The sequence below is a fragment of the Labrus mixtus genome, chromosome 10, assembly GCF_963584025.1.
Source record: "Labrus mixtus chromosome 10, fLabMix1.1, whole genome shotgun sequence".
In the NCBI taxonomy this organism is placed as follows: domain Eukaryota; kingdom Metazoa; phylum Chordata; class Actinopteri; order Labriformes; family Labridae; genus Labrus; species Labrus mixtus.
This window is the reverse complement of record NC_083621.1, coordinates 9,430,089-9,449,562: the sequence shown is the minus strand read 5'-3', so window position 1 is coordinate 9,449,562 and position 19,474 is coordinate 9,430,089. Positions and strand designations below refer to the sequence as shown.

Sequence of the window (19,474 nt, the reverse complement as noted above, 5' to 3'; positions counted from 1 at the left end):
GGAAACATGGATGGATGGATGAATGCATATATGCATAACATAGAAATGACTAAAAAAATGGATCCTCCTGATTGTTGTATATGAGGCTAAATGGCCACAGGTAATGTAGACAGCCTCTGGGCATCACTGAAGATGCTGAAAGATGATGATGCACAGTGAGTTTAAATAAATTAAAGTAGTCATTCTGAACAGCAACAGCACTTAAATAAAAAAAATACCTCATTCTTCCTCATCTGACTTCGACTTACATTTATTTCTTGGCCCCAGACAAAAAGACTAAAATCAAGCTTAATTGTGTTCTATTGATTTCCCTCTGAAATTTATAGGCCGCTTCCTTAAGTCTTTGGTCTATGCGGATATGATAATGGCCGGGCAGTCTAATGAGTGGAGGAGTGACCTTGTGACGGGAAGCTCATCGGTTGTATTGTTGGACCAAATCAAAAATGTGGGAATGATCGATGAGTGCTCTGCCCTTCCTAAACAAAAACCATCAAAGTGCCCATTTACACTGAAATGGCCCAAATCCATTGTGTTTGCACTGCCAAGATTTTGTCATATTTTTCTACAAAACAAGGCATTTAAATTCAAGATTACCATGCAGCATTTTAACAGTTTGGCTAAAAAAAACAAAAAACACCTTAAGTGGTGTGAAAATGCATGTCGGTAAATGCAGCTAGATGTAATGTTCACATAATGTGGGATGGAAGATAATATTCTAATGGTTACAGCTGGCACATGTCATGATAAATTACACGTTATGTTGCCATAATCAATAATTTCAACAAACAATGGATCACATGACTAATTGCATGGAGCAGCAGTCGCTGTCGATAAAAACCCACAGGAAATGATCACCTGGCTCTGCAGCTTCCTTTTGCTCTTCAGATATCTAAAGTGTCTTTTAGCTCAGTTGTTTTCCAGTATAGGACGGGAAACGCAATGTACAACACAGTAAAAGGACATAGTTAGCATCTATAGCTGGTACATATAGTGGAGTTTTAACTAGCTGAAGATGAAGATTTTTCAACTGCTCATCTGTTTCATTCAGTTAATGTTTGACTTTCATCCACCAGGTGGCCGAGACTGTCTTCCAAAAATGAATGCTTATGTTATTGTGTATCTTTTGGATCTGAAAGTTCAGCATATCAGCATTGTACGTTGACCTGTATGCACAAAAGTGTGTTTTGGGTGTAGCATGAATGAAACCAATCAGAGAGTCAGCTCTCATTATTTCTCATTACCTTTGAGAGCCGGGTGTCTGCAGGCTGCCGTGTTGGTATTAGCAGAATTCAGTCTTTATTCTTAGAAAGACCGGGCTCTGGCTGGCTAATCTAATGTCTCTCCATACATTGTGCCCCTGAAACACACAGAACACGCACAGGACATTGTATGAGATATGTCAATGGATGACTGATTATATTTTGCTGAACATTGCTACAACATCAGTTAGACACGTTGAATATTTTTGCATGATGCATAAAAGCGTAGCTTCAATAATTATTAAATCTCCATACACCCCGACAGGATAAGGCATGGTCTCATAACCAATGCTCACCATCGTGTAACGGTAGGCTTTAAACATTAATTTACTTCTTTTCTCTGCTGGAATCCTCTGCTATATTCTCTAACACATGCATGATCGACAACATATAGTCTGTATTAATATCTTTGGGCTCAAGCGTCGATGGCACTCATTGCCATTTACAAGAACTTGTATGTATCCAACTCTCTGATACATGAGCATGTGTGAGTGTATGTGCTTCTGTGTGTTTCTTATTGTATTAGACAGAATGCGCACTGGAGTAAGTGGCCTTGTGCAGCACGGGCAGGACTCTCCCTGAGGTGTAGCAGACATCCAAGAGTAGCCTTAGGGAGTGCGATATGATATCAGATTGTGAAGAATTAGAATGTGACGATTATCTGACAAAGCAGAGCAATCGTACAATCAGGTTCAACGACCCAGCGTTGAGCCTGGCCACACCTGATTTTTAAGACAAACCCTGGGGACTTTTTTGGGGCACAACTTTACCAGCTATTTGAGACTGGGCGAGAAAATGACAACTGTGTCAGGTAGAAAATAGGTGCTGTAACACACCTGGAGTACGATATGGCCGTATGCCAGTGTTACATTGAGGTTTTTTTCTTCTTCTGGCCCTAGTGGCAAAAAACATTTCGTGAAGTCTTGGATAATTCACAATCTTGAATCATGGATTTTAGGCATCCATTTATTCTACATTTCTGACCCACACTATTTGTTCTTTGAGTTTATTTATTGAGAATGTTGGAAAAATTCAATTTGCATACATTTTATATACCACACACATTAAGTGAAAATGATGCCCTAGAGGAAGAAAAAGAAAAGCATTTGTTTAGGGAGTCATTTAATGTTGTCATTATTTAACCACACTCAGGGGCAGTTCAAGGCAGTGGCTTGGGCCACCCTTGAAATCTGATGGGCCATCCCAAAATCCTTAGCTATGATTGACTATGCTCCTTGTCAGAGGCAGGACTTGTGTAAAATCAACTATTTTGGGCTGTGTTGCAACAGGCTGCTTGTAGCTTTCAAGCATTTCAGTGTGGCAGGTTTCCTTCTGTTAGTACTTTGTGACAGTTGACATAGATCTTTGATTCCATAAAGAGTTAAGTTTATATGTTGCCATTCTCTATGTTATTTTTTATAGTGATATAATTCAACTATAACATATGTATTCTGCACCTGACTACACTGACAAATGATTATTGGAAGAGCAGTGACAAGAACTTTGTAGCGTCCAAAGGTAAGTGGCAGATGACAACTAATAGACTATTTCTTCCCTTTTTTTGTCCCCTAGACATGTCGATGCAACATGGCCAACTCCATGGATGAGACCAGCTCCCCTGTAAATATAAAGAGCATATCCTAAGGTAAGAAAAAACAAACAAAACACTTTGTCTTTTCATGTGATTATGCCCACAGAGAAACATACTTATGAGTGCTATTTTTTCATTTCTGCCAAAAAGATTGCACATGGATTTCCAATCTTACAAACGGAACCAATTACCACAAAAGGGCACTGCTTCCCTCGTTTGCAGGACATACAAGGCAACAGATTTACTAAAATGTTTGCGACAAAAGCAAAAAGGTACTACATGTATTTGTCTCTTAATATCCTCTTTAAAAAATCACAACGCATGTTTAACCATTAGCTGCCTTATAACTGAACAATGATACAGTGGGAGGAAATGGCTCAGTACTTTAGTTGAAGTGTAAAAGTAAAACTGTTTAATGAGCCTGCTCTCCATGGCATTTCCGTGTTTAATAAGGGATCCATTTTTTTCCTTTTCCCATAAATATACAACTATATGTCATAGGTTGAATTGCTTCCCTGGGGGTATTCATTTCCACAAATGATGAAGGTGAAATGCCTTGTCCAATTTGATGGGTCTTATATCATTGCCTTGTAATTGCCATAATTGGAATACAGCGACAGTATGCTCTCACGTCACATCTATCACTCATGCGACAATGCTCTCAGAATAACCCAACAGCACAACAGTGTAGAGTGAAGGACAAGCATGATCCATGGATACTTTGAGGACTCAATATTTAATGGCTCAAGTAAAATTCAATGACAAGAAAAATCATTTCACCATATGGAAGGTCATTTTTTTCATATATTTCAATGGGATATCTTACAAAGGCATGACAACACAGACTGTATAGCTTTAACTGACCAATACAGATTTTCTGGCAAGCATTGAAGCCTTCTCTCAAAGCAAAACCTCACTCCACCTCACTTACTGGTGACTATGTTACAAGCATATACTTAAGTCTTATATTTTGATATACTTTTTGTACAAGATAACATTTCTGTACATAAAACATTCTGGCAAGGTGCATGCCAGGATACACAAACACACTCACCATCTCACTCATGCAAGGAAACACACACACACACACACACACACACACACACACACACACACGCACACTCTTTCTCACAGTCATACAAGTTCACCTATAAACACATTCAGACACACTCTCATCAACATAATGCATATGTATCCATTTACATTACCACAGAGATTGTCATCTCATTAACCAACGTGTTTTCCTTTTTTTTTGCTTTTTATAACTTTGCAAATTCCAGTAATTAGCCTGTAGCCATTAGACTCTTCTGTATGAGGCTTTCCAGTTTGGAACCATTGTTGTACCTTTTTAGGGGAACTGCTATATACAGTTTAAAATCCAGTTGACCTGTCAGTTAAAATATTTGAGTGTATGTAGAGGCATAAGTGGTACGCACACTTCCACAAAGTTTGAATGTGTACACTGTGTAACATTTGTTTTGTTCCATAAGACAGACAAACAGGTAGAGCAGTAAACATCAACACTGACACTGAATCTAACGATGGATGCATGAACTACACAGTCAAGTGTCATAAACGCCTTCTGAAAGTCCAGACAGTTCATGCAAATTATGGAAATCATGACACACATTTGGAATAGTAAACGCCTGATAAAAAAAGAAATAAAAGCAAGTCTTCAGCTTTCTGGTAACTATCATTACTCTTCGGGCAGAAGGGATTAGAATAGTATGGAAAATAACAGTGAGAGCAGAATCATGCAAAGTAAAAAAACACCTATCACCCTTTTCATTTTGTCCTTCCAAATACGGGTTTTGTAAAAGATGAAAAACAAAACTAAACCAAACTCACACGGGTATGCTCTTTGTCTGAAAATCAAATAAATAAAACAACACTAGCTTAGCCTCTCAGGGCAAATCAAAATAAAAACAGGACTGCCGTCAACAAAAAAAGTCATGTTAGTATAAAAAAAAGCAACATCCTACTGATACATTCATGCAGTTCTTAAACTATTCCCTCCAGAAGTTGTTTTCTATGAATGCGGCAGCTGCAACATTACAGTACATCAGAGTTATATGAGCATAGAAAGTTCAAACACAGTGTGGGTTACAGGTAATATTGTGCTTACTGTACACATGTGATTGTATAAAATATTTCAAACAACCACATTCCTATTTACGTGTGACAGTGTAATATCCCATGTATGTCCTGAAAATGTATTAAGTAGAGAAGGGCAAACATCCCACTTCAGCTGCAGGTAGTGTCTTTACCTTTTTAATGGCATCATTCTTAAAAAAAAAAACATATCGTGTCGTTTAGAATTGTGTCTTTGCTAAAAACATGGAATATTTTCCCTCCTTTTTCTCTCGACTTTTTAAGTTGGATTTAACAATTTCAATGCATTTTCATTGACATCATAATATGTGTTCCCTTTGATATTTGATCCTTTGATGAAATATGAATTGTTTATATCAGTCGCTTTCTACCATAATAATGGAATGAGATGAAGAGATAGATGAAAAGAAAAAACTCTTCCAGTATCTGAGATTAAATTGTATTTCCAAACAGCGAACATTTCATCCACCGGTGTGTATAGTGGGATTTGTCTAAGTTGCTTGTTTTGAATTAATTTCATTTTCGTAATTGACTGAGGTGAAATTGAATTGCTCCTTTTCCGTGTCCTTGACACAGTGTTCCTTTAAGTGATCATTTCTTTGAGTCTCAGATAAATCCTCTCTATCATGATAAGAGTCCTGACCCTAAGTATCTGGGAGAATAGGTGTGGTAAGAGCATGCAAACACAATTTGCCTCGCACCTTCCCCAGAGAACGCCACAATGCATTATAGATTTAGGCCTGTTCCCAATTTGCAAGATGGTACAAGAAAATGAATCGCATGAATCATATAGCTTCTGATGTAGACACCGGGCTGGGATGTTACTGGAAAGAAAAATGGATATCAGCAAAGTCACTTATTGCTGTAGCAATAGATTATACTGGGCCCAATCTGTTACAGAAGCAAGTTAGTCTGAAGCGGTTATCATCATCATCAGTGCGTTGTACACATAGAAGCAGAGAAGCAGTGTGTGTGTATGATAAAAAACCATGGTGAGGGGCAGCCTGCAGGGAGGTCCTTTCAAACAGTGCCAATGCCTATTCTAATGATAACTGCAAAAATAACATTAACATCAATAATTTAGTTAGACTCGGAGCCCTGCAGAAATTCTTGCACCCTGGCCTTTTATTTCAGTGTCAGTGGTAAAAAATGAAAACTTAAACTTTGCAGCCAAACTGATTTGCATGAACTCACACAAAAGTAAACAAAGCAAGAACAATATGGGTTATTAATGATATAATGGGAGTAGAGAGAGTGTATACAGCGCTATAACTGAGTCACCTTTTCTTTGTCTTTGTACATGCAGAGAATGTTTTTTTTTACTAGCAAGGAGAACCAATCCAGACCTCCAAACCACAATAAGGATCGCTACAGAGATCACGCATCAAAGAAATTAGATTTAGAGTTTCATAATTGGCTTCATTGCTGCTATCGTGCGAGAGTTTCTAAGCAGCAAAATGTGAGAGATAGAAAGAAAGAAGGAGAAACAAAGGGTATGTTTCTACAGCACATCTGTCTACGCCTTTCAAGGCTAAGCTACAGAGATACTGAATGAACATTTTCTTAATAGAGTTGGCAGAGATGGAGCAACCACCATATGGAACCCATCTTTCTTGGGTACTCGTGTGCGTGTGCAGTAGATAGTGTTGTTTTCGTGTTTAATTTGTGTACTTGTCCATAGTGAGAATGTAAAATGCAAGAGATTACAGGTGTTGTCTACCATTGGCCTAGATATGCTTTTAGACTTTTTTTTTTCTCATCCTTCTGCAGTCCCCTGACCAAAAAAATACTTCTGAAATGTGTTCAGGCAAGACTAAAGAACCATCTTTCACCACCAAAGGAGTTTGTGCTGCGTGTTATATAGAGCAATATTTCACTAGAACATGAACAGAAACACATCCACCCAGAGCTCATAATTAACATTTAGCCCAATTTAGCTCACTCCACACAAAGCACTGTATTTGCATGTTTTCTGCATGTGGAAATGGTCTTTTAGGATATGGTTTCACTAAGCTGGGTCCAAAGAAGGAAAAGTGTACATTGCCTTTTCATGTCACTAAGCAAACATCAAAAAACTCAAGCAAAATGTATCTTCTTCAGTGACAGAACTACTTTGGTATAGAACTACCATTATTCATTATACATGGGCCTGCTGTGTTAAGAGCCATACATTTCCTTTTAAATGCTTTAGCTGTCAGACTGATCCATTGTGATTTTGTCTGCGCATCATCACAGTGGTGGAATCCATTCTCAGACGTCTTCATTAATGAAACAGAGCTGGAGCTGGTCAAAGTAATTCAAATGATGCATACCCCCGCAAGCATACATACTGAGCATAAAGTCACTGACAAAAAGCCGTCTATGGATCGAGTTCACATTTATGTCGGGGCAATGAAGGTCTGTCTTTTTACTCTTACAGCTGGTGCTCATGTAAGAAAGACCCGCTGCCTACTCCAGTAGGCGTGTGCTGCCCGGGGGCAGAGAAGCTCGCCAGGGGGATGACCTTGACGGGGTCCTCCTTCTTACTGGAGTGTCTATCCAGGGTGTTGTAGAACTGCGGCCGGTTCATCCCTTTGTCCAGGTCTTCTTTTTTGGGCACAGACCTGCCCAGCGTATGGCGACCATCCATGACCCCCATGCAGCCCATGTTAGCTTTGGCCCCCCTGGAAAAGCTCTGCTGGAAGCCAAAAGAGGACATTGTAGCTGTGATGGCGGCGGTGGTCGGGGTGGTGCTGGGGCTGTTGCTACCAGACCCTTGGAACTGGGCCAGGGCTGGGGGCATCCAGCAGCTGTCGGAGTGGCCCAGTATCAGACACTCCTGGGTGCAGGTCTCAGAGGCCTCTGCCAAAGCTTTCTGCAGGTTCACCTCTATGGCTGTAAATAAAAGAGAAGAAAACAGAAGAAAAACAACATGGTTAATCCAACAGTTCAGGAAATACAGAGAGTAAAATGAGAAAGTAATTATTTTACATGATTGCTGTAAAACAATTGAATGAACTCATAAATCAAAATGTTCACAGAAGGAAATTGTCACCTTATCAGTAGTTGACCCACAAAATGTCAGCCTTTTAGCAAAATGAAAGTCAGAGATAAATGTTTTATTTCATCTTGTAATGAGAAAAACAGCAGCAGAGCATTTAATTTCCATTGGTATTCCCATGCCTCGCTCTGTTTACCTACAATATGCAAGGAATTCCCTGTAGCTTAATTAGAGTTTGAAAAAAAATGTCTTGCTGTTTGTGTCTTGCATTGGCTTTACTGTGTTAAATATTTAATGAACATCTTAACAAAGTATTGTTTATTTTAATCTCTGTCAGTGTGGCACACCTTAAACCCGTCTGATCTTTGAGAATACAAAATAATTCTTGTCAAATAAGAAAACTCAAATACAAAGAGCTGAGAAAAATCCAATCATCCCAGGATCTTGTGAGCATCTTTGGAATATTCAGAGGCAATTAACATACGTGGTTAATTGTGACAGCATTTAGGTTGTGAGCATAGAAGAGGAGGAAAGAAAACCTGAGAATTGAATGAGGGTGCATCTGGCCAAGGGTAAGCACTCAAACTATCTTATCTCATTATCCTGGCACTGACATCACGTGTGGAATGAGTCTGGGATGAGGCCTCAGCATTGAGCCTCAGCAATAAAGCCTGTCAAGCCAGATAATTAGAATGTAAAACAGTGGGCACCAAGGCAACCAGGAGCCTGCAGTATTATGTTTCCTAGGCCATGCAAAGGAAAGACGGTCCTCATTCAAACATCACATAGCTCCTCAAGCTCTTAGCTTCAAGCTGTCATGTAGAAATTATTTAGTATATTTGCATAAGTAAGAATGCTATAAATAATTAAGCGTCCTAAGACCCTGGCACACAGGGACTACTATTCCCTTCGTGCACACAAGTTCTGCTTGCTCAATGTTGTCTGCCGGAATACGCAAACTGTCCTCACCTTGTTTATTGTTCTAGTGCATTTAACACTCACAATGTATAGTTTTCGTCGTCCACACAAGTGATACTAGTCAGATGTCCAAAAACGATCTAGATTGAACGACTCAAGGCACTCACTTTTTTTTATTTTGTGACACTGCAGATTGAACAGCACAGCGTCATCTTTAATTACGAGCGCAGTGTCTGGAAATGAATCACTGGGTATAAATTGTGAGGATATATTTGGAGGGCCCACGTGGAGTCAAATCTGTCCTCTCCATATTGAACTGGAGCCTTGGAGCAGGAGTGTATAAATCCCCCGGGCGGTAAATGTGTCACCTTTCAGAGGGTCACTAACTTCATTAAGGCAAAAATGGATGCTGCTTTCTCATTCTCTGAGCAAGCACAATAGGACTGAGCCAAGTCTCAGCCGTGCCCTGACTCAATCTCTCTCTTCAGGCTTTTCTGCTGTTGGTAATGCCTTTTATGTGACACTGTCATTTTTGACGAGGTAATGCTGTTAGTATGTACTTTTTATTCTCCAACTTGCACAAGGACACATCTAAGAAAGTGGCCGTGTTCCCAACAGAAACATTCAAAAGCGCTTCTTTGCCAGATTTCCTGCCTTCCCTCCAAACTTTAAATTATCAGTGCAGCCAAGGGTGAAGCTGTCTTTAACCTAGCGTACTTTCAGGTAGTCTGTAGCTCCGTGACTTCACACAGCTTGAACTCACAGCAGTTCCGTGTCAACAGCCCTCAGTGCCTCCAATTTTTTATAAGCAATATTTCACATCCAGCCTTTCTACAAGACATGGGCCTGTACTATTTTCTATTCCGGGGGGATAGTTTGAAAAAGCGGTGGCGGGTTTGGGAGGGTGGGAGCGCGGTGTGAGTGATGTCGCTGACAGCTCTGGCTGCTTTCGTCAGCTCGAGGTACTCCGCAGCCTGCTTGTGATGCCGCTGTCTTTTGTATTCAGGGGAAACAACTGTACCCTGCGGAGCTTTCGGGAGGAATCACACATCACTGACGCCCCGAATCCCCTGATGCTGAGAACATTCTTTTCTACTTTCCTTCAAGGAAATTTGAATGGCAGACAAGTGGGGATAATGGCAAACAATTGGGTGTAATAGACAGCACGACTCGGATCAGACCTACTGTTCTCATTTGAGATGTTTCATCTTCACGGTGATGCGGTTGAAACAGAACTGTGATTCCTGCTCAGCTCCTCTGTAGAGTTAACAGAACATCTAAAACAAGCTCACCTGCCATCACCCTGCTAAACTGACTGCTGTTGACACCGGAAATGAAGTAGTATTCAAATCATGTTCCCATTCCAAACAGCCTGCGGGTTAATTTGACTGCTCTGTCATAAGCTAATCTATTATCCATGGTCCAAGTTGTGCGTTTCTAGACACCCCGCAGCGGCACACTTCTCATTTTCCAGTTGATCTTTTGGTCATATGCAAGGTCAATACCAGTGTTACAGCCTACAGCAATCTTGTTCTGCAACATCAACACATCCCTTGGCCAGCGAGAGATCGAACACGGCTGCATCCACCTTCAGCTGACCTTCTGCTTGTGCGGTCAAACATTACAGCTTGTATAAACATTGAGCATTAAAAGAGAGAGCTGTGAGAATGCTGCATGGCATGCAATGCACAACAAAAATATGTGTTTTGCACAGAAAGAAAATACTGGATTTCATACAGCGTGCTGTTTGCCTTGACACAAGGTAAGGAGAACATTTTGAAAATGCATCTTTGCAATGTGAGCATGAAATCTTTGAATTTAAAAATATAAAGGTGTAAGAATGAAGACTTCCTTATCAAGTCCAACTCATAATACCTATAAAACCCTTTTAGGCTCTGATTTATTTTTACACTTGTAAGTATTTATAGTTCTTAAGTTTTTTTGTTGTTGTAAGCAGGGGACATTCAAAGGAGCACCAGGATCACATACACATCTTTCAATCCAATGAAGTGAAGTACACTCCCAAAAACATAAGCCAACTTCTGAAAATGCATCTTTTGTATTGGTTCAATTTACAGCGTATATGTATTCATGCACTTCGGGGATGTCTCCATCAGCGGGCGTGCAGATGATTCACTGATTATAATGTCTTTTTTTAGTGTAGCTTTGATACCGAACCATCCCAGAAAACAAATTCATGCTCTACTTTAAAACAATTAACGGCCCAACAGGGCACACCTGTGCCTGCACTATATTTTTCTATAACAGTGGTGTATATACTGCAGGAACACTCTGCTTACAGCTGCTGTGTGTGTGTGTGTATCACCATTCCTGTTTTGGATATGAATTCAGGTCGCAATGCTAGAATAATGAGTACACGTTTAACAGGCTCACGCTGCTGCATGCTAATACTTTACAAAGTTCGTAATATAAAGATAATTGGTAACATTTTGTCATTGAGATCATTTTGTAATGATTTGATTTAACTATAATAAACAGTGCGAGGCTCAATCCCGTGAGGATGCTCAAGCGCTACATAACCCAGCTTGTATGAAGACATTTTGTGTCTTCATTATTATTATATTTTTCTTTTTCACTGTACTAGTATCAATCTCACTTTCCCCCCTCGATGGTCATTAACTCAACTAATGCACATACATGATTTGACAGGCAGGAACACTCACACACAGCCAGGATGCACATTAGCCGGCTGATCAGGACCTCTCGGCACAATGGCATGAGATATTTAACATGACACTTGATGATATTTACTGACAGAGCTGGTTACATCTTGATGAGCTTCACATTAAGGTCTGCACACATATCACGGTTCCACTTATTATTTCAGCATGCACAAACTCATTATTGCTAATTAAAAGGATAATTGCATGCATCTAGGCCATTAAAATCCTCATACAGCCATCTGAAAGGTGGACTAGGCCCCTGACTCATCCTACTGTGGTAATTGGTGCAGTCTTTTCAATTTTTTAGCCTGAAAATGAAACGCAGCCAACTCAAGTGCAGTCTAAAGCGAGCTTTATCATGTATTGCAGGATGCCTCCATGTAGACATTGTCATCAGAATATTAAAAATATTTACTTTTAAAGGTCTTATTTATGCAGGCTGCAGTACGGCCCCCTCTGCTGAAATCGTGTAAATCTATATCTTTGATCTATTGGACTGAAGGTTTTTTTCTTTGCTTTCTCTTTATTGTCTAGTGTCGTGATACATGGCCTGTCACTATGCTGCATAGTTGTTTTCTTTAAACATTCCCTGCAAAAACTTGAAAGCTCAAAAGTTTCTTTTTTCAACTCACAAAACCTTCACAAAAGTGCAAAAGTTCAAACAAAATCCACAATGTAACTCTGCAGAGAAAAATAAAGCCTTTCTCCACCCAAAGCACACTATCACCTGCAGCCCTGCCCCTCTGAGTGTCAATTAATTTAGACTCAACAGGTTTATTAGTAACAGGAATCAAAAGAACCAAATATGCAAAGAGGCTTACGCTCAGCATGTTGTTTAAAAAATGAAGAACTCGTCTCTTATCGAGAGTTTTTCGAGCCGTCAAGGAGAACTACAAGTGCTTCAGCTATCATGAGTGCAAAAATATGATCATTATTATATTATGCGTCTGATATGGGCTAAAATGAGATGGAGTGTGGGGGGGGGGGGGGGGGGGGGGGGGGAGACACGAAGGGTACATGAGCACGTGTCTCACGTCTGGAGGGAGACCAAAAAGACAGAAACACAAGAATATGGAGGATTCTTTCAAATAAATAGAATCTCAGTAGAAATAATTGGGTTTGTAATTACCCAGACTTTATCGCTTCACTCGGCCTTACGCTCACTCCAAACGTACAATCTGGATAAGCAAATGGATGGCCATTAATAATAATAGCACTATTAAAACCCCTTGGTGTTGCACTGAAAAAGAGAGATGCCATTACTTTCATCACAGCTCTGGCAATCATCATTTGAAGGAGAGACTAATGTCCCGCTTTCACAGAATTACAAATACAAGACAGGCCGCTTAAACACATGATGCATTTCACCATTCTTCCTGCTTTCTTGGGGCTCATTCTTATGATGCACGCTTATGACTGATTCATAGCCTTGATGATGTGTGCTTGCACATGAATTCATGTTCTATTCACAGCATCACAGAGCTCGTGAGAGTCTGCTCTCTGCCGGAGTCAATACTATATGCAATACTTATAAGTGCTGCATATACATGACTTTGACAATGAAATAAGAATGCGCAGCCTAGAAGACAAGGTCTGCCACTGCTCCAGGAGAAAAAAAGCCTGTCTCTATGGCAATGAGTCTGAAAATGAACTTTTCTCTGCCTGTCATACTCAAACACTATTTGGTTTTCCTTTACTTTTATCAGGAGGAGGTACAGTATAATCCCTTGTGAAGGCAATAAGAGCTGTCATAGTCACAGCTGACAAGGGCGTAGGGGAGGAAGTAAATATTCTATTGTAGCAATAAAAAACTTGCTGTGCTCCTTAGAAGGCAAAGATCAACTGTGCTGCAGAGGTCAGGGGTGCTCTGTAGGAGGCTGACGTGTATTCACTTTTATAAGGAGCCATGCTGGGTTAGACAGCCAGTGTTGAATGTTATCAACAGGACTTTTTTTGATAGAATGTGGGGTGAAACACTCCTTTTACCGCCTGTCTTCATCTAATGGCTGTTCTCATCAGCCAGAGAATGGTAATGAACTACCTACCATAATGGCATAATGGATTTTTTTTTTCCTGCTGAAACATAAATTCCTGAAGCAATTCAAAGTGAGATATAAGAAAGTGGCAATGCCATAGCTCCTCTTTTCAACTTTTTAAAACAAACAGTGCCAGATGTTATGAATGGCCTTTCTGAAAGGAGACAATGCCATGCAGATAAGAGGGGAGCGAGGTTGTCCATATATGCTCAAGCCTAATTACTTTTGATGCATTTACTGAAGTCGGCGAGTCTCCGAGCCACATACGTATTTATCAGCACTTGCGGGACCTATACAGTTTCTCGGCTGTAATCCATCTAGCCTTGTCTCCTCTCGACCCCTTTTGCTTTCCCAGTGTTTGACCCATTGTAGCTGAAAGTAATTGCAGACAGAAAACAACATCTAATGATTACTTTATCTGGGAGTCTGAGAGAGAGTGAAAAGTCACAGACAGGTACTTTCAACAAAAGGAGGAGGCCTTTTTGTTCCCGACACACAATTTCAGACAACAAAGAATATTATTGACTTGGCTGAGATTAGAACACCAAAACAAATGACAAAGCACAGAGAGAGGACAAAGTGCACAAAGAAAGAGAAAGGATCCCTTGAACAGCCCTGAGCGAGCACTTGCTTTTTTTTTCTTTTTGTTACCATTGATTAAAAGTAGGTTGAAGTACCCATTTCTACACCTAGAATATACAACACCAACACAATGCACTGATTCAATTTGATGTAAATTCCTTTATCTCCAAGTCACCTTTGTTGTCTGCGGGAGAAAAAAAGAAACACCGAAAAATTTCCATTCTGCCTCGGCATAAAATGTTTTCCCCGACATCAACAGCAGCACTTGTGTTATTTCCATCAACAGAGAACACAGTCGGGAAGGTAGAACACAGAATAAGCTTTCTTCCCGACACTTGACTTTTTTGTTTGTGACATTGCTTGATTACATCTCCTTCATTATGTGTGGACCACTATTGGGCCTCCCCTCCTGAGGACAAGACGACAGTGTCACCATCAACACAATCAGGCTTGGCCAAATACCCAGCATGGGCCAGCTAGATGAGAGGTGCAAACACCATAACAATCTGCAATCAGCGCTCATCACTGCAGTGACACACAGAGGAGAAGGAGGCACACACTTTGTATGGGGGGGCAGAAATGCACACACACACACACACACACACACACACACACACACACACACACACACACACACACACACACACACGCACACACACACACACACACACACACAAACACATTTTCACAAACACATTTAAAATTTAAAATATCCTACAAGGAACACCATTCCGTCTTTTCTTTGTAAGTCTGCACAAACGCTGACAATACTGTGATATACTGTAGCTGTGCTGTCTCCGACAAGGAAGCAATACATAAATGCATATTTATAAGATTAAAAAAAAAACTGTGAATCCACCTTAAAATTCATTGCACATGGATGGATGTCTGAAAATTTCCATATTGTGTAGATAATGTGAGGCCTGGGAAAATAAAGTAAAAAGAAAGCAATGAAAGGGGAAGTTACATTTTTTTAGAAGGATTTGAAGAGAAAGAAAACACGACTGATTAAGTGCGACCTCACAAAGCTCTCTGATATTTGCAAGAAGATTGGATTGTTCCAGCAGGAATACTTTCTAAACAGGCATGATTTTTATGAAATGACTCTGATCTCAAAATGTAAATGTCACTTATGACACTCTTAGCTCCCTCTTTAAAATGGAATTAGAAGCTGATTTGAGGCATAAGCAGCTCCTCCAAGAATTGAACCTGTTGCATTAGGAAGAGCTGGATGTAAACGATAAAAATGAGGCCTCTGCTTCACACGATGGAGGGGATACTGCAGAAAGACAAACTGCACAGCAGCCACCAGTGTGCTACATCCCGTGTCATGTAACAAGCAAATTCATCACACTGACCCATTGCCCCCAATTATTATGGAAAACAAGAATGAATCAAATTAACATTGAAGAAGCTCTCGGATGTGGCAGCATGTCTGTATTGCCGATGGATGCAGCAGCAGGAGAGGAGAGGGTAATAAAGAAGGTGCCACTGCATATGCCATATATCTTGCAGTCATTGATGATTAGCTGTGTTTTCCCTTAGCCATACATTACTGTTATTGCCTCCATGGCCAGGCAGATAGGAAGTGGATACAAAGGCATCGTGAAGCCCATCTTTCAACGGATAACTGGCAGGCTGAAAACCACTCAGCACTGGCGGCGGCGTGATTTCAGTGCATGAGTGATCTGGTCATGCTGGAAATTGTAATCTCTTATATGACAGAGCTCAGAGGGAGACCTGCTGTACAGTTTTGTGTGCGTGTGTGTGTGTGCGTGTGAGTTTTCAAGTGCGTGTGTGTGTTTATTGCACAGCAATGTATTTCTAAGTGAAATCATTCAGTCTGGTCTCAAAAAGAGAGCCCCTCTTCAGATGTCAGCAGCTCAAGTCTGGATGTTTTGTCCCTCCAGGCAATCCTGAAAATGTGTAATCTATATGAGGTGTCAGTGTCAGGAGCAGACACGCACACCATCCTTTTTCTCGGTGTCCCTTTTCTTCCCCCATCCTCTAAATATTTTGAGGACGGCTTAGGCATGAATGCAGACTGTGTACGGTATTAGTCACAGTCATTAGTGCTGAGCAAACTTATATTTGCAGTATCAGTGTGTAGTGTAGCATGGCAAAGGTTTTAGTATGAGGGGCACACTCTCCCCAGATCCCCCTGTGCATGTACACTTTAAAGGTTTTCCTTTTCCGGAGCGCCACAGAGCCTCCTCTGGGGACAACTATTAATTTTTCACCGAAACCTCCCCTGAATAATGAATTCTGTCCTATTTATACGCTGTGATAAGTCTGCTGAATGTCTAAAAAGGGGTTATCATGAAAAGGGTAAGGCTTTCAGAGAAAGACCTGTTCCTGCTTAACATGTTTAATTCATCCGCATCGCCATGTTCCTGAAAGCACAAGAAAAGTCAAATAATGTATCACCGGCAAACATGAAAGTGGGCGCAGGCGGCACTTTCAATAAATCACGGCTTTACTTTTACTGTTGTGATGTTGACAGCCACAATCCTCAACCCAAACACCAGCCACTGAAAGTTCAGATAGATGCCTTCTACTCCTTCAGGCCCATGCTGACAGATATACTCGAGCTAAAATCACAGAGGTACTCAGTGGCTTGTGTTAATGTCTCTGTCACTACGCACTTCATTTGGGGTGTGTTGAGTGCAGGCATTGTCAACTAACATTTCCCACAGCGAGAGCGACAGATACCAGGGACACACGGAGTGATGGAGAGAGTGTGCAATAAGGCAGCTGCTGGAACATAAGCAAAAATAGCAAGTTAAGCCCATAAGTAGTGCATTGAGACTGAAATATATCACAAAATATGTCTGGAACAAAAACTGGAAACTTAAATTGATTAAGAATTTTTTTTTTTTAAATACTGTGATAATTGTAATTAACCAAAGTTCACCCTGGGAAAAATAAAGTCTGATTTTGATAACGATAATAACTGTTGTAATGACTACAGTTTAGCTAATTCCAGTTCATTTTAGTCATTTTATTGCTGTTGGTATCTACATTAAAACAGGATTACTTCAGTTTTTTTACAATCAATTCAAGTTATTCCCAGTATATACAAGAACGCCAAAGTGTTCACAGTACAAATGATCTGTGGCATGACGTAATGGTGTGGAATTATTCAAAAATATAACTCAACGACTGCAACTGAAAACATTAATTCAGTTATAACAGAATGTAATTACAAGTTAATCCCCATGTGGCTCAGTTCAACCTGTATACCGAGAAGTTGCATAAATAAAAGTTTTGCTCAGAATTTCCTTTTTTAAAGAAAAAAAACTGTCATATTTAGAGTTTTGAAGTTGTCTCAGCTAATTCAACTATTATTTTATATTTAATCAAACGACTTTGTCTAACAGTATGCAAGTTGGTGTCTAAACACTCTCAATGTGAAAAATAATGTTCATCAAATCAAAGGGTAGAAGCAGAAAGTAGGTTCTCTGATTGTGTCGTCTGACTGTGAAGATGAAGAGAATCCTCCAGTGGCTCAGGCAGTCCGCAGAGGAGGAGTCGGTGAAAATAGCCACGGCACTACTTTGCTCTAGAGACTGCTGGCAACCCATTGACCTCAATGTCTTTTATGCTATTTAGCCTCGAGCTCTAACTACCAGATATTAACATCCCATATCTTTGATTTTGTGCGCCTGTCAGGCCCTGAGGACACTTGTATATATTGTCTGTCCCCGGGTGTCATCCTCTGTGTCAGATGTTTGGGCCTGCTCGAAAACGACAAACACCCACAGAGAGGCAAGGGTAAGTCACATTTCTTCTCCCTGGCATGCAGTATCGACTCTAATGTAGACATGTCATATCAGAGCCCTGGGATGGCATGGAGAGAAAGGAATTTTGGCGGAAATAAAAGCACTAAATGTCACTGACATATCCCAGTGTTTGTAAAATTGTGGGAGAAAATTGCCATCCGTATGATGACATCATTGTGGCCAATTTTACCCCGCAGTTTATTTCAAGCTGCTGTGTTTGTGTGTGCATGGGCGTGCTTGTGTGACAGAGGGAGAAACAGGCTTGCTCTCCACGTAATTCAGTGTGTGAAGGCACCAATACCCATCTCTATGATAATTTCCTATTCACTATGAGCAAAGATAGCAATGTTGATACAATTCATTTCCCTTTTATTAACTGGTGCAGAAATGTTGGGCCAGGCCAAAGTGACTCCAGGAGTTTTACAGGGCAGCAGGGTGGTGGAGTTTGTTTTACGGGTGGGAGGCGAAGGCTAGTTGTACAGGGTGAGGGATATTGCGAGCCATGCAAGCACAATAGTTTATTTGCCAGATAGTTTACATGACCCTTGTCTGACCTTTGCAAATGACCTTAGGTCAGAGCTTATATGTTTAAGAATATCCATGTTCACCTCTCCAAACTTATGTCAGCTTCAACAAGTTTCAGTTTCTGGCGTCTTGTTTGCAAGAAGTTTCAGTTTCATGTGTGACAACCAGAGACAAGTCCAGTCAATCACACTGACACTCAGTTCTCTAAACCTGACGACAGCTTCTTCTTTTTTATTCAGGGCTGATGTCCACTTTCTCTTTCCTCTCTTCCCCCTCTCCACTCTGATATTGCTAATTATTCCAAACTATCAGATAGACGCTTTCAATTTCAATTAAATCTTCTCCGCCGACCTTGGGGTTGGGGAATGGTGTCGCTCTCTCAGCCCAGAACAGTCCCTCCTGGCATTATGGGTGTCATTTAAGAGGAAATTTAAACTCCGTTTTTTACCAAGACTTCAGAGAATACAGGCTGAGTTCACACTTGTCAAGACTGAAGTGTGCTCAGTGTACGTATTCCAGTAACACACTTAATGTGATAATTGAAAGGGGTCCAATTAAAGCTTGAAGGCATAACTGGCTACTCTGATACACCCTAGGGTGGCTGTGAAGGACAGATTTACAGCCATATGCAGCTAATCTAGCCGTCTAGTATGGGCTATGAATCTTAATGCACTGATGTTACGATGACATATTGGCTGGTGGTGGCGTTCAAATATATATTTTTTCGCTCGCTGCATCAACAAGAGGGAACATTTTTGCCGTAAAAACATCACTGTGAAAAGGAAAAAAAAAAAAAGAGACCAAAAATAAGCATAAAATATCCACAGAGTAGCAGTATAATATCATCGAGGCAAATACAATAGTCGACCCTGCTGCAAAAGAAAGCAAGGGCACCATGTATGTAAGAAAAAAACAATTACATGATATTGACAGCTTGTGCAATCAAAGGCTCCCCTGCCAGACTCAATGAGGTGCCAATCAACTGAGTGTCTCTGCCTCCGCCTC

The 19,474-nt window shown here is 40.5% G+C and overlaps 1 protein-coding gene across 2 annotated transcripts in view; it reads right to left on the bottom strand.

Moving 5' to 3' along the window:
- Nucleotides 1–3,567: 3,567 nt before the first annotated feature.
- pcdh11 (protocadherin 11) overlaps nucleotides 3,568–19,474 on the bottom strand; it is a 126,793-nt gene continuing 110,886 nt past the window's right edge. For both annotated transcript variants that reach the window (XM_061047981.1, XM_061047980.1), the window contains one exon: nucleotides 3,568–7,836. In XM_061047981.1, the coding sequence (XP_060903964.1) occupies nucleotides 7,376–7,836 (461 nt within the window). In that variant the 3' untranslated portion in view covers nucleotides 3,568–7,375. The remainder of the gene's footprint in view (nucleotides 7,837–19,474) is intronic.